This window comes from Telopea speciosissima, chromosome 3, assembly GCF_018873765.1.
Source record: "Telopea speciosissima isolate NSW1024214 ecotype Mountain lineage chromosome 3, Tspe_v1, whole genome shotgun sequence".
NCBI lineage: Eukaryota > Viridiplantae > Streptophyta > Magnoliopsida > Proteales > Proteaceae > Telopea > Telopea speciosissima.
The window spans coordinates 36514399-36529145 of NC_057918.1; the positions used below are offsets into that span (position 1 = coordinate 36514399).

The 14747-nt window shown below is 38.8% G+C and overlaps 1 protein-coding gene across 1 annotated transcript; it reads left to right on the forward strand.

The window, feature by feature from the left end:
- Window positions 1-872: 872 nt before the first annotated feature.
- LOC122655514 (P-loop NTPase domain-containing protein LPA1 homolog 2-like) lies at window positions 873-12511 on the forward strand. The gene is made up of 8 exons (XM_043849706.1): window positions 873-1079; window positions 1517-1681; window positions 2343-2677; window positions 8832-8913; window positions 9409-9834; window positions 10637-11377; window positions 11674-11784; window positions 12072-12511. The coding sequence occupies exons 2-8, from the start codon at window positions 1538-1540 to the stop codon at window positions 12465-12467; spliced, it is 2235 nt and encodes a 744-aa protein (XP_043705641.1). The 5' UTR covers window positions 873-1079; window positions 1517-1537; the 3' UTR covers window positions 12468-12511.
- The last annotated feature ends 2236 nt before the right edge of the window (window positions 12512-14747 follow it).

Sequence of the window (14747 nt, forward strand, 5' to 3'; positions counted from 1 at the left end):
GTCGCTGAAAATTTCCCAAAAAAACACAAAAAAAGAGAAAACCTAAAAAACCATGATCAGATGGACTGCTTCAACGCACAAGTGCATAACTGACTTCAACTTTTGTTTCGCGTGGAGCCCGCAGCGGGTCCCACTAATAGTGGAAAATCTCAACCGTACGTGTTGTTGCTCATCGCACTCGCCTCATGTTTGATTGTTTTCTGTACGATTCTCGTGTCCCGTACACTTTAATGCGCGTGACTGAACTATATAAGAGGTTGGTATTTGGGTCCCACAGAAAGTGGACGAAGAGGCGCGTGAGGTCAAGACTCTTTCGATTCGCGTGCCGTAGGGTTTACCATCTCGTAAAAAAATAACCCTTCACGTCCTTTAGCCGGGCAAGGTCAAGTCAGTCAAGAGTCTCTACGGTCTGAGTCCTCAGGACTCAGGCGTCAGACCATCCGTGTTATTCCAATTTGAAGACCCAACGGGGAACAGTGAAAAAGCTAATTAAAGACCGGGTCACCGGTTTAGAACAGGTAGGAATCAATTTAAAAACGATTCGATTTTTAAATGCTTGGGTCACCGACCGAACCAGTAATTTACAGCCGTGAGCCCTCACTGTCGAAAAAATAACCATTATAACACCGCAACAAAACCGGCGCCAAAGTGCCAGGGTTCGCGGCATTATTGCTCCTATAAATACTATAAATAGAGAGGGGCTCAGACTCAGAGCCCAGAGCTGGCCCAGAGGAGTAACGTGGTATTAAAAATCGGAAATCCTTATGATAAGAGTATTAAGAGTTTAAAGACTTAAAAATGAGAAAAACGGAACAGTTTGAAGTCCGTCTTTTAACTCATTAATAATTAATTAACAATATATAACTAAAATAAAAGAGAGAGAAAAGACACAGCGCGAGTGCGAGGGAGCGACTCGTGGAGCCTATTTTTCTGTGATGTGCAGTGTGGCAAGATATGGCGGGATCTCGCTGGAAGCTCTGGAAATGGTGGATCGAAGCTATTAGAAACCCTAGATTCTTAAGAAGCTGTATAGTTTTCGTCTCTAAAAGATCAAGGATTCCATCATTTTAGTTTTCCTGGTACGATAGGGCGGTTTTCCGTTAATGTTTTTCTAGTTCATATTGAGATTGCATGGAGTCCTATACCTACATTGTTTGAGTTTACGAGATTTTTCCTTTTCAGAAGTTTTAATCTGCCTGCTTTTGGTTTTTTTCTCGGCTTCTCCTGTAATTTGTTGTTTAAATTCCGCAGATCTTCGCTAGAACTCAACCTTCTTTAAAGCTCTAATGGATTTTTTCCTTTTTGAAAGTTAAGCTCTAATGGAATTGATATATATATTTTTTTCCTCCTCCTTATTCTCTCTCGGTCAAGTGTTTTCTTTTCCAGCGTAAAAGTTCGGGTTAGCATGTCTCCGAAATATGTTGCTTACCTTGATCGTATTGTAGCCATCTTTCTTGTTTTGACGCTGAACTGGAATTATCAACTGTTTCATATTCTTTTTCGGTTTGTGCTGCAGGGATTCCACTTTCGGAAAGAGATGGCGGAAGTGCCTATATTGTTTTATATAGTCGTTGTGGACGACGGAGATAGGAGAGATGGGAATGACTCCTTCCGATACACTCGATCGGTGCTGCAGAGCACCCTGCAGCTCATGGGATGCAAAGCGCGCCATGCATTCAAGGTAACAACAGAAAAAAGGACTAACAATTGTTTCATTTTCCAGGTCTATCTTATTAGTCTCCCTTGATGGATTAGCTCCACTTTCTTATTATATATACGAATTTTTTTTGGGATGAATTTCCTGAGATATTCCTTTAAATGTTGATCAGATCTTGGTTAGAACTTAGAGGCTCCAATTGTCGGTCCAGAGATCTTTGTTCTGTTAAACGTGTGAATTGTGTTTGTTATCTTCTATTACATTTTTGGAAAATTTTAATTCTTTTGCGTCCAAGTTTGTTTAAATGATTGAAAGGTTGCCTAAAGCTCAGGTTCAAGTCTGACTGGTTGTCAGGGGCCTGGGAGATATAGATGCGAGAATTTTCTTTTTTTGCTTTTAGGCATTTCAGCTTTGGGAGATGGCTTAGAATGTCGAAGTCATGCCGGTGTTGCATTACCCTGAAAAGGGGATGTAAATTTGAACAAATTATAGTATTTGCGATGAATCTCACCCTCTAATCGGAATTATTAATAATGAGCATTTCTTAAGGGTTGTAAGATGCTAGTAACTATTAGCGGGTCAATAACTTACAGTGCTCCGACTTGATTGCCCGTAAACAATGCTTTAATTATGAGAAAAAGAAATTGCAAAAATTTTTGCTGAAGTTTCTCTTTGTGCTTCTCAGATCAGCCGAAGGGTTTTTGAAGTGATGAGAAATGAATCCTCAGCTGATGCTTTGCCTCATGTGTGGGTGGGAAATTCAGGATTGGATGCTTTGGAAGAACACCATGACAAAGAAAAGAATTGTTCTGCGTGTGGTTGCTTGGGTAAAGGAGAGGTTTGCGACCATTCGGTTTCCGAGAAAGACGAGAGAAGTAAGACTAAACCATTTGAGTTATACAAAAGGCGCACAACTGTTGTTGTTAAGAGAAAGGCATTCCTGGATGGTGTTTGTGATGTTCTTGCAGAATACAAGTATGTTGGTCCCAATCAGAGGGCTGACTTGGCTTTGGCATGCAGGTATAAGGTGTTATCTCCTTAGAGAAATATTTGATTCAGCATAACCATGTCTAGAACAGAACAACCATACAGATATGTGTATTAATATGTCAAGCTCACTTGGTATTTTTGTTCTCAATCTTCTTTACTATTAAGGTCGTATTTTTTATTGCGCCATTAGCAAAATGAGAGGAAGAAAGGAAGAGGTTACTCAAATTGTTTATGGGTGAAGGTAGGTTGTGAAGCCAACCCCCCACTCTCTGGAAAAGATAAATTCTGATTCCAGGTTTTATGCTTGATCAAAATTATGTTGCTGTTTTTTTTTTTACCATTCTCCTCTACTGTAATAGTTTCTGGTCTTCATCTTAAGTTACATTATGTTCTCTGAATTTTATCTCGGATTTTTGTTGGATATAACTCATTGTGGTCATCGCCAATTGAGGTTGATTTGTAGTAGGAAATGCTCCTTGTTTCACCTTGTTTGAGGTGTTCCATGCATTAATTCCCTACAAACAACTATCATTTCCTTTCTCTGGCTCTCTCAAACACTCATTAATGTTTACCAACTTGCTTTCTGATCTTATATAAATTTCCAGTATCTGTAACTGCATAATTTGAGAAGGCTTCCTGTATTAAGAGGTCCTTTTTGGGTGTTCTTTTCATTGGGGAATGGTAGAGGTGTCAATCGGGTTTGGGATGGATCAGTTTTGGTATGGCAATGGTGAATCCGAACCAAACCAATAAGGGAAGCTTCAGTTTCGGTTCAGTTTGGTTTCAGGTTCTTATCAGTTTGTTTCGGTCTGGTTTGGGTTCGGTTTGACATATATATACAAATTTATGGAAAAAATATGTTTGTTAATGAGTTTCGGGTTATATTGGTTTGGTTTCGGTATTGGTTTGTTTTGGGCTATATCAGTTCGATTCAGACTAAGGTTTAACACCCCTAGGGAATGGTAATCCGCTAAGGTAAATGCCTTCCAAATGACGATGCATTTCCTTTGTATCCTTGTTATAAAGGCTCTTAGTGCTGAAAGTTGTAAATACCTACTCATTATTTAATGGTCATGTTTAAGTTTTTAATTTTAAATGTTAACTCCTTAATTTTGGAAGAGCTTCTTTATCGAGAAATCTTTTTGGGAATTATTGATGGTCAATATAATTTTTTTGGTTGCAATGGAAGTGGCCAAGAAAGTTTTGTTTTGATGTGCTTTTTGGTAGATCATTTTATACTTAGCATAGAAAAGAATGAGAACATCAAGTTTAGATTTTGGTGCATATGCATGCCTTGCACCAGTTCTTTAGACTTGTACTGGTTGTGGTTCAAGTTGATTAGATTAGTTGATCATGTTTTGTGTACTTTTAGAGTAATCTTCTCCATCGTAATTTTAGCCTACAAATAGCAAAACAGAACTTATAATATCATAGTTTTATGTACCTTGTCACAGATAAGCGTCAATGAGGATAGGGTTTAGAAGAAAAGATACTTTGACACTGGACACTGTAGCACCATAGCTGGTATTACCTAGGTTTAAATTTCTGGATTATCTCCATGTATCTAATAGCATATTTCTTGCTGCCTTCAGCAACAAAAATACATTATATCGCTCTTTATTTCATGGCATAAAGCATCTTATTGGATTTGTTATTGATGGTTTCCAATAAAAGTGAGGTACTTGTTTGCTTTGTATGTCATCTAGCAACGAAATCATATTTTTCTCATGTACTGTGGCTACAACTTCTCGTGCCATATAGTGTGTCCATTGAGGAATGTTTTTAAGGTAGCTTGACTTTGCCTCCATGGTCTCGTCTTTTTGTATTAACTTTTTCTACTGATAGCCCCCCTTTCCCAACTAATTTCAAAAGAAATGTCTTTAGTTTTTTGGTGTTAGGCTAATGCAATGCACAAGCAAAGGACCAATACCCCCCCAAAGAAAATAAATTCTTTTTTTCCTTAAAGCTGTTCATACACGGAAAACTTTTGTGAGTTGAACTTATAGTATTAGCCTTTCAATTTCCAAATAATATGTGGTTGCCTCTTAATTTGGTATCGAAGTGTTAGGTATTGCACTGAATATTTCTCTCCATTAGCAGAGGATTCTATGGGCTTCCTTACTTGTCTTTGATGTTAAATGTTATGAGGCGGGACTTAAGTGAGGCCTTGCTGTTGTGAATTGTTTGCCACTGAGGCTTTGGTCAACAAGTGACTGAGCATGTAGTAGTATAACAGGCAAGGGTTCCCACTTTGGAAAGTTTCTGCTTCTCCCAATATGATTTAGATCAATAGCAACTGATAGCTTTACTTTATACAACCTTCCTATCTCATGATGTGTTGTTGGTATTTGCCAAACCCAAAGGCTGATCTGCTTTTCTATCTAATTTATTACATATTAGTAGTTCTGAATTTTCTTCCCATGGGTATCTTTCTGGTGTATTTGTGCTGGAATTAGTTGTAGGGTATGATTGCATTAGATGAAGTAAATCACTGATCATTGTTGCATTTGCAAGTAAGTTGTGGTTTAAAGCTAAGATTTTTAGCGTATGGGAAAGAAAAAGTGGATGGTAGCATCCTCAGGCCTTTGTATTTGCTCCTTTTTCTTAGTACACCTTCCATTTGCTCCTTATATATCTAATTTTTTGGCATCTACTTACTGAATGTGTAAGAGAAAGCTCAATCTGCCTGTTGGTGCTGAAATGAAATTGTTAAATTTTGTTTACAAGAAGACATTTAATGTAGATACTAGTTATAAGTTTTGACATCCTGAGAAATGTCCCCTCCCCCCCTTTTTTTTTCTGGCTCAGTAGTATAGTCTTAGAAACCAGGGGGTGAGTTTTCTGCTCGTAAATATTGAACTCTATTCTATTCCATTAGTAGTTCCAGAATTTTGTAACGAACTCTGTTTATTCTTCAGGAAAAGTAATTATCGGTTACATGCATACTTCCACTTTTGAGGGCTGAAGAATCCTAGGATTGAGAGATAAACCTGAACTAGGATTGCGCCCATTGGCTCAATCCTAAATCCAGAATAGAGAAAGGCAGTTGTCAATCCACTGAATTCAGTCATAAAAGTGCCAAGTTTGACTCAATTGCTAAGTTGGAGTATATCAACGTTATTGGTGATTATGGTGTTTTTTTTTATTTGGGGTGGGGGGGGGGGGGGGAGGGGAGATAAATAATGCATTTTATTGAAAGAGAAAAGAGGTAAATAATAGTACGACCTACAAACTACACGAAGATTCAACAACACAAAAAATCCTCTTCAAGAAGAACTGATGGAGTACACTAACCTGTATGACAGATTAATGGACAACATAACCACAGTGACCAGAACACTAGTATAAACAGAACACAATATAAAAAATTCTAATAACTTTATAACCAGCACTCAGGTGTGGCTGGAAACTAGGTACAATGGAGTGAGAATCCTGCTAGTTATATGCTCCAAAGATGGGCCTGATCCAACAAACTGATCTGCAGAAAACTCATTAGAACAGAATTAGAAAGTAAGAGACAGAAAATGGAAGGTGATAGGAGAGCCTGAATAACTCCAGATCCAGATTTCAGATGGGACTCAAAAGTCGGGTCGAAGGAAGGTCCTATACGGGATAATAAGCCTTCAAAAGTCAAAATATGAAGCTCATCCAGTGGTTGGATGTCCAGAAAACAGGGACTGAAATCTGAGACAGAATATGGCCTTTGCTGGATTTCACAGGGTGCTGAAACTAAGAGTAAATCTGACAGATTAGAAAGGGTTAGCAGAGAGGATTGTGACCTCACTAATAACAGATTAAAAACAAGTTTAAACCACTGGCAGAATATGAGATTACCTCCAATCGATCCCACACAAAGTTGGACAGATGCTTTAATGGAAAAAGAAAAAACAGAGAAGAACAAAGAGAAAAGGGGTATGACCGTAGGTATCACCAACTAGGCCTGTGGTTGGGCATCACCACCCTCCTTCCATGGCTTCACCACCAATGAACATGACTGATTCACCACAGCTCACCATACTCAAAGAGTAGTAATTATCTCAACCAAAATCATGGGCAATAGAAGCCCAATGTTTTTATTTATAATCTCCATGGTCATTGATACAGAATTAGGAACTCCCGAAATTGTGGGCAGTATGCGTGGCTGCCAAGCTAACTAAAAGGGCAACTAATCATCAACATAGAAACTCCAACGAAAATAAAAACTCTAGTTATTGACTCGATAGCAATACGAGAAAATGGTAACTACTGAAATAGAAACTAAAATATAATATCCTAGAGAATATTGGCAGCATCTCTCAACCATGCCAGCTGTCCATATGACCCAAAACTGAAGATTGTGGTGGCCCCATACAGCTAGTCCAAGGGCTGGCTAGAACCAGGCACTATAACCGTGGCCAATATTTTGGGCCTGGTTCTGGCCTAAAACCTGGCCTGTCTCCTCCTTCGAACTGCATCAGAAACAACCCCTGAACCCCAACTGGGAACAGGAGACTGTAGGTACATCTTACAAAGGAATGGAATCCCCAAAGCAGATTTGTGGTCTTACTACCCCCTTAGCCAAATCATCCGCCACTTCATTAGCTTTTCTTGGCTGCCAGCAAAAATCAAAATCGAAGTGGGCTGGCATTCTCTTATTGACCTGAATAGGTAATTATAATGCCAAGGAGCTTCTTTAAAACTTGTCCACCTAATCCAATTTGCTGAATCCCCTTCCATTATATAGCTGGAAAACAACCCTTGCTCACCAAGAGATCAATTCATGTTTTTAAAGCTATCAACTCCGGTCTAGTAAAACCTTTCTCCAATAGGATCTGAGAATACTCCAACCACTCTACCATCCCACAATCTGATAACTCCTCCAATAGCCAAAATCCCAGGGTTATCAAGGAAGTACCCATCAATGTTGAGTTTTGGAACACCCTTTGGGAGGAGGCTTCCATGTAGAGGATCTTGAGTTCTTAAAACCTTCCTACTCAAGAACAATTGAAATCTCTAAATAATTGTCTGGTGGGGTCTCCTTTAGGCTTCAGCAAATCATCACTTGAGCCCAATGAGCAACCCTCAAAAACAAATTTGGATCGCAATTAAATAATTGGCTGGAGGGGATCTCCTCAACAAATCATCCCTTGAGCCCAATGAGCAACCCTACATTGAATTCTTTCAACCATCTCCAGAAACTTCACTTGCTTGTTTCAACTACTTGTTTATCTCCTCCCAAATACACCAAAAGGAGGGCGTTATAAGAACTACATTCCATAGAAGCTTCCCTTTTTACCTCAAGGAGAGAAATTCCATAACCATGTAAGCTTCTTGACATCTTCCAGAAAAACCCAAGAAAGATGAAAGAGCTTTAAGAAATGGAACTAGCAAAGGAACAAAATTGGAAAGATGATCAACTGACTGATTCCCCATATCCCAAACACATCAAGCTGGATTGAGGGGAGAGGAACCCTCCTGGTCTTCTCTTGTGATGAACATCACCCGTTAAGATCTTTTTATGGTTCATTTCTCAGCCCAATGCCCTGCATTTCAGGGGTAACTTGGATATCAGTAAAACCTTATAAGGAAAAGAACCACACTGGTTCTCCTCATCATCAGCATAGACAATATTACAATTTGCAACAAATAAAGACTTGGATGAAAAATTTCCCATCACTATTTAGGACCCAAATCCTTTTGTCTTGGTGATTATATTGTATTGGACCTGTTTTAGGTGTGAGGAAGGATATGCAATCTAGGACTTGTACCAAGTATGATCTCAGATAGAGCCCTATTGGAGGGCAAGCATCCATGTAGCAGACCCCATTTAGTTGAGATTCTCCTGACTTGCTGGGCTGTACCTCTTTCCTTTTATTTTCATCTTTCATTTTTATTCTATTTTCCATATTTCATTTCTCATCGTATTCCCATTCCTCTTTTCTCCATCTCTTCATTCCCTTTTTTTTGTTTAGACCTCAGTTTTGCCGACTTTGTTTTGTTTGGATCCATGTAGCCGACCCATTAAGTTGGGATAAGGCTGAGTTTGTTGTTGTTGTTGAACCTGTTTTAGTTGTGCTCCCAGAAGTATGGGATTGTTATTAACACTTGTTAGCTTCCTAAATATTGTATTGGTTTATTTCCTGGCATACTTTCTATGACCTTATCCTTTTCCCTGAGTCTCTTGAGTTCTCTTTCTGTCTTGTAGAATCCGAGAAAGGAAGGAATCTATGACCGTGCTGTTATGCGGGACAAGTGGGTGTGGCAAATCTACCTTGTCTGCGTTGCTGGTATTTTCACCTTCCCTTAAAAGGAACTTGTTCTGACTTTGAATACAGAGGATCTATCACATCATTTCTTCTCCAGTTGCGTTACATTTTGGTTCAAATTTATTAATATATCTGAATTTGGATGTAATAAAGGAAAAGCTTGAAAGGTTCTGCTCGAAATTGTACTTTACTCGAGCAGATTTTATTATGCTAATGTTTATTGTTCATCTTTGTCAAATTTATGACCAATACTGTAGGAATTTATTAAATTGTGTGTTAGTTATACATCATCCAAAGTGAGAACACACGACAAAAATGCTTGAATTATGCTACTTTATCTAATGGTGGAAGTTTAGTGTGGGTGTTGTGTCGGTCCATTGTTCATGAAATTAACATTCTTCTCCTTAAATCATCCATTCCCTTGATATGACACAACATATAAGCATTCAAACCACACAAATTTGGTTTGCATCCCTGGTTAGTCCTTAGCCCTTATGTTGTCATGTTCTCTCACAGGGTAGCAGATTGGGCATCACAACTGTGATTTCTACCGACTCCATTCGACACATGATGAGGAGCTTTGTGGATGAAAAGCAGAACCCTCTACTCTGGGCATCAACTTATCATGCTGGTGAGTTTTTGGATCCGGTGGCAGTTGCAAAAGCAAAAGCCAAAAGGAGAGCAAAGAAATCAGCACACATTTCCTACTCTCTGCCCAAGGATGAGGCCTCTGATGGAGCTGTAAATAAAAATCCAGATTCTGGACCAACAGATGCTTGTTCTAGTACCACTGAACTGATTAGTCCAAAACAGATGGCCATTGAAGGATTTAAAGCACAGAGTGAAATGGTCATTGACAGTCTTGATCGGCTGATTACTGCATGGGAAGAGCGGAAAGAATCAGTAGTTGTTGAGGGTGTCCACTTAAGCCTCAACTTTGTGGTAAGTACATTCAACACGCACACACACAACACAAGTTGGTGATAGGCTAGGAAAGAGTTTGGATTGCTAAAAAAATTACATTCAACCATTGAAAACTTTTAGGGGGTCTCTGGGTCCTCTCAGTAGTTCTCCAAATCAAATAGTGACACTTGGGTTTTTTTTTTACCTTGCAAAGCATTGAGATAAATAGTCAATAAAAAAAATGGCATACCCAGTGCACGAGGCTCCTACCACTGCAGGATCTGGGGAGGTTCATAATGTACACAGCCTTAACCATGCTTTTGCAGAGAGGCTGTTTTCAAATAATGAAGTGGACCACTCATAGCAAGGGCTCATATAGGTAGCGACCCTGCAGGCCTTGCATTGCTTTTCAACCAATATTTTCATCTTTGTTATTTTTAAATTGATGGGATCGGTTGTTATGGAAAACAAAAGGTATGCTGGTTGGTTGGTTGACCATATCTAATCTAACTGAAAATCTGGCTGGAGTTTGTCAAGGGTTTCTTTAGGTTATTTATATTTTTGGTAACTAAGTTCTAAGGGAAAGGAGAAATATATAGTGTGAGTTTAATGGATGGAATATAGGGACATATAATTTAAGGTATCTCAAAATAATAATGCTTGGTAGAGTTTTGAATCACTCATAATGAACCCAAAGAAATAAAAGCCGAAGGACAATACTGAAAATATGCCCCAGTCTTCAACAGCTTGCTAAGTTGATATGTAAGATTTGAATCTTTGTACTAAAATTTGTTATTTACGTGGCTACAAATACTCAATCTTCCTTTATTTTGCTTTACAGATGGGGCTAATGAAGAAACATCCTTCGATCATACCTTTCATGATTTACATCACAAATGAAGAGAAACACTTGGAACGGTTTGCTGTTCGTGCGAAATACATGACCCTAGATCCCGCAAAAAACAAATATGTGAAATATATTCGCAACATAAGAACGATTCAAGACTATCTGTGTAATCGCGCTGATAAGCATCTAGTACCCAAAATAAACAACACAAACGTTGATAGGAGTGTGGCAGCAATCCATGCCACAGTGTTCAGCTGCCTTCATAGACGTGAGGCAGGGGAGCAGTTGTATGACCCCATCACTAACACAGTTGCGGTGATTGATGAGGAGTACCGGAGACAAAATGCTGCCAACTCACTGAGCTCTAAAGGGATGTTCCAATTGATCCAGAGAAAAGGATCTTCTAGACATCTAATGGCTCTTCTCAATACGGATGGTTCTGTGGCTAAGGCTTGGCCAGTTGGCTCTATTGGTAATAATGGAAACCCCATCTCATACTATGGGAGTGAGAAAGGCATGGGAATTCCAATGTATGGTCCCTTGCAGATTGGCAAGGCAGAACCGGTTAACCTTCAGTTTGGTAACTTTGGGATCAGTGCATGGCGCAGTGATACAGGTGGGACAAGTCATACTGGAAGTATTGATGAGTCGAGGGCCGATGGAACTGAAACTGGGAGCAGATATTACTCTTCCTGTTGTAGCTCACCAAGGATGTCTGATGGACCTGCCAAGGAGGTATGTAATCTTGGATTGTATTTGAATCAGGCACAGATATTTAACGTTATTTTTTTCAAAAAGTAAGTCAAGTCATACATATAAGTTGGTGTGAATATAATTCTGTTGAAAATGAATCAACCATTGCAAGAACAAAGTAACACTGTTCAGTGGCATCAGCTAACAATTTTCATTGTGCCAGTCCTTTTCATTTTTTTTCCTTGGTATTTGGTAATATAGGTGGAACAAATCAGTCGTTTATAGCCCAAGTGCTAATATTATGCTTTTCTGGTGCTCTATCCTTCATGTGTTGCCAGCTTAAAGAGGAACAGTCGGTTTCTGGTACTGATGAAGAAGCTGATGAACCACCTGAGGTGGACAGTGACGAGGATCTTAGTGATGTAGGTGAAAAGCAGATCCATGAAGAGGTATGAATAAGAGCTCTAAAACGAAGTTTGGAAATATGGTTTGCAATGCCTTGAAATTACATGTTTCACATATTCCTCATTGGGATGGTTCAGGGCTACACGTTAATTTCAAAAGAAAAGCACTTTACCATTGTTTTTTTTTGGGGGTGGGGTGGGGGAGGAAGAGGGAGGGGGTGCAGTTTACCATTCTGGTTGTGACCCAAAGTGAGCTTAGAATGTGCCCAGTGATGAAATTATTTCACTGTGATTCTTTATCTATATTCTTTAACTTGTAGTTATTATTACAGATGGAGGGCTCAGTCGATGAGGAGTCGACAAAATCTGATGAGGAATATGATGATCTAGCTATGCAGGATGGGCAGGAGACTGGGTATTGGTCTGATGATGATGAAGAATCTAAGACAAAGCGAGTGCCTATATCTGGTGATCATGATACTAACAGTGTTGAAAGCCTGAAAGGGGATAAGTACCAAGAGAATTTGGATCTCTTTATGAGAACAAGCAACGAGCCTTTGTCTGAGCCATTGTGCTCATATTCAGCACTCCTCATGGAGAAGAATCAGAAGAGAATGCCAGCAGGGGACAATGTGAGGATGAGAAAACGTTCTCTCAGCATTCCGGCATTTGGGAAGCATGGGTCATTTCTCAATGGGCTCATCCTTTCTGGAGCACCTCGGAGGTAACAAATTTTCATCTCCGCAGGTTTTTGTGAAGGCTCTTGTTGGAGTATAAGGCAAGTCCAATAGGTTTTTGGTTTCTTTTTCATCTTTCACTAATGTATAAATATTTTTAGTTCATGTATGGAAAATCTTTTTTTTTTTTTTTGGTTTATTTCTTGGAGAGAGTTTTTCTTTGCTGAAGGTAAAGAGAAATCTCTTCATCTAAAGCTTTTCGTCGCTGTAACATTGGATCTCGGTATTTCCTTCTGTCCCTATTAACAAAGGCCTGAAATACCTTATCTGGGTTGAAAGTTGAAACAAAAAGGGTCAGATCCTGTGGATTAAGAGCTTCTTTAAATACTCTGGTAATTGCTTATGGTGGTTGGAGGATATTAGCTTCCATTCCATGTCAACTGTGAATGTGTAAGGTGGGTTTATGAATGGCAGGAGAGGGTGGTGATGATATGGTTACTTTGACATGGATCATTGGTGGGAATGAGGTTTGGTGGGGATACAGAAAGGAGAGGAAAGAGGTTTTATCATTAGAATATCAGAATCTTTAAATGCCTGTAGAAAAGGTTTAAGCTATCATTCACGAAGGCAATGGAATGGAAGCTAATATCCTTATATTAGCTTGGTCAATTTACAATGGACTATTTGGATTTACAATGATAAAAAATCTAGAATTCGGATCTTCATTTAACTTGGTCGATTCTGATTTGGGATTGGATTGGAATCGATCTCAATAAACCCAGAGCCTAATTTCCATACAGGAATTGACTACCCGGATCGGTGACAATGGGGTGATGAGAATGATGTGGTTAAGTTTGGTAAGGGTGAGTGGATGACATTTCTATGGTTCTGGGTGATGAGGATGGTGATGATTATGATATTTGTATGGCTACTGAAACAAAATGATGAGAATCTTGAGATTTGAACTGTGGAATAAATGAAAGTTTTCTTTGTTACACAGACCTGAAGGGGTATCTACTAGGTTGTGTGCATAAAGAGAGCTATAAGGCAGGCAAAGGTTTCAGTACAAACTGTCGTCCAAGTGGCAAAACAAAGCACTAACATATCAAATTGAAAATGGGAACAACTAAGTGGATAAAATAGAGATATCCTCCAAGGTCATGCAACTTAGAAAACCTTCTGTAAATGGATCTTAATAAAGAAGAAAGGCAGAATGAAATACAGGTAGGACAGTTTAAGGGCGAACATGATTGAAGAAGATGAGAATTAGTTGAGCAGAATAAAATAATAGGTAGTACAGTTCAATGGAATTAAATCTCAGTATCATATATGTATGGGCCGGACCTGATACCGATACTGAGCTGATACAGATCGATCAATATGGTAAAATATTGTTTTTTCTGTTACCTGACACAGCAGATCCATACCAGTATCAATATCGATGACCGATAGGGTACCCAATACCAAAATTTAAATCAATGGTTAAGGATGCAACTTACTGGTATGGAATTGATGGTGATGTGTATCAAATCAATAGAGGGTGGACCTTGGCACAACATTGTTCTATTATGACCCAGTGGTCATGGATTCAAGTCGGAAAACCTCTTTTCTTCTTTCAAGACCTGCATGTGATAGCATTAGAAACAATATGACAAGCTAAGCAGCCATGGAGAAGGATGACAAAGATTAATATAGGGAGAAAGGCCAAGATTGATAAAAAGGAGAATTCCAGGAGGGGAATCTAATAGAAGCAAATAATAATCTATACTTTTCCATAAAAAAAAATTGCAATACATACATGTAGATCTAGAAAATAGTAATATACACATGTTAAGTTTCAGGAAGAGATGAGAATATTTATTGATAAAATATCTCACAGTCGATAAGACTAAGGACCTGACAGCTGACCTTTCTGCAAACAAAGTAGAGATGTAACATTAGAGTGGGAGGACATGTTTACCGTAAATGTATCTCTTTAAGCACATTCAAATGGACCTTGATGCGAGACAGGTGCAACTCACAGCTCTGATCATCACACTTTTCTAGAACACAGAAAGTAGAAATGTCACAATTAGATATTCGCAGTTAAAAAAAGAGAAAAGGTATAGCAGTTAGACACAAAAAAGGGAGTAGCGGAGGAAGGTCGTTGAAATTAATTTAAAACATAGATCATATAAAAAATGAACTGGCAACTTCATACAATAGCCATACATGTACTTATTATACAAAAATTTGCAGGTATATCATATAATAAACAAAATAACTGACTCTGATATTCAATGCTCTACCTCATAGAAATTGGAATCCGATATAGCAGTTTTCCATTGAAGG

Coding starts and splice junctions, on each gene's coding strand:
- LOC122655514 (XM_043849706.1), top strand. CDS start 1,538: ATGGCGGAAGTGCCTATATTGTTTTATATAGTCGTTGTGGACGACGGA. Junction 1,682..2,342: donor AAGCGCGCCATGCATTCAAG/GTAACAACAGAA, acceptor TGTGCTTCTCAG/ATCAGCCGAAGGGTTTTTGA. Junction 8,914..9,408: donor CTACCTTGTCTGCGTTGCTG/GTATTTTCACCT, acceptor GTTCTCTCACAG/GGTAGCAGATTGGGCATCAC.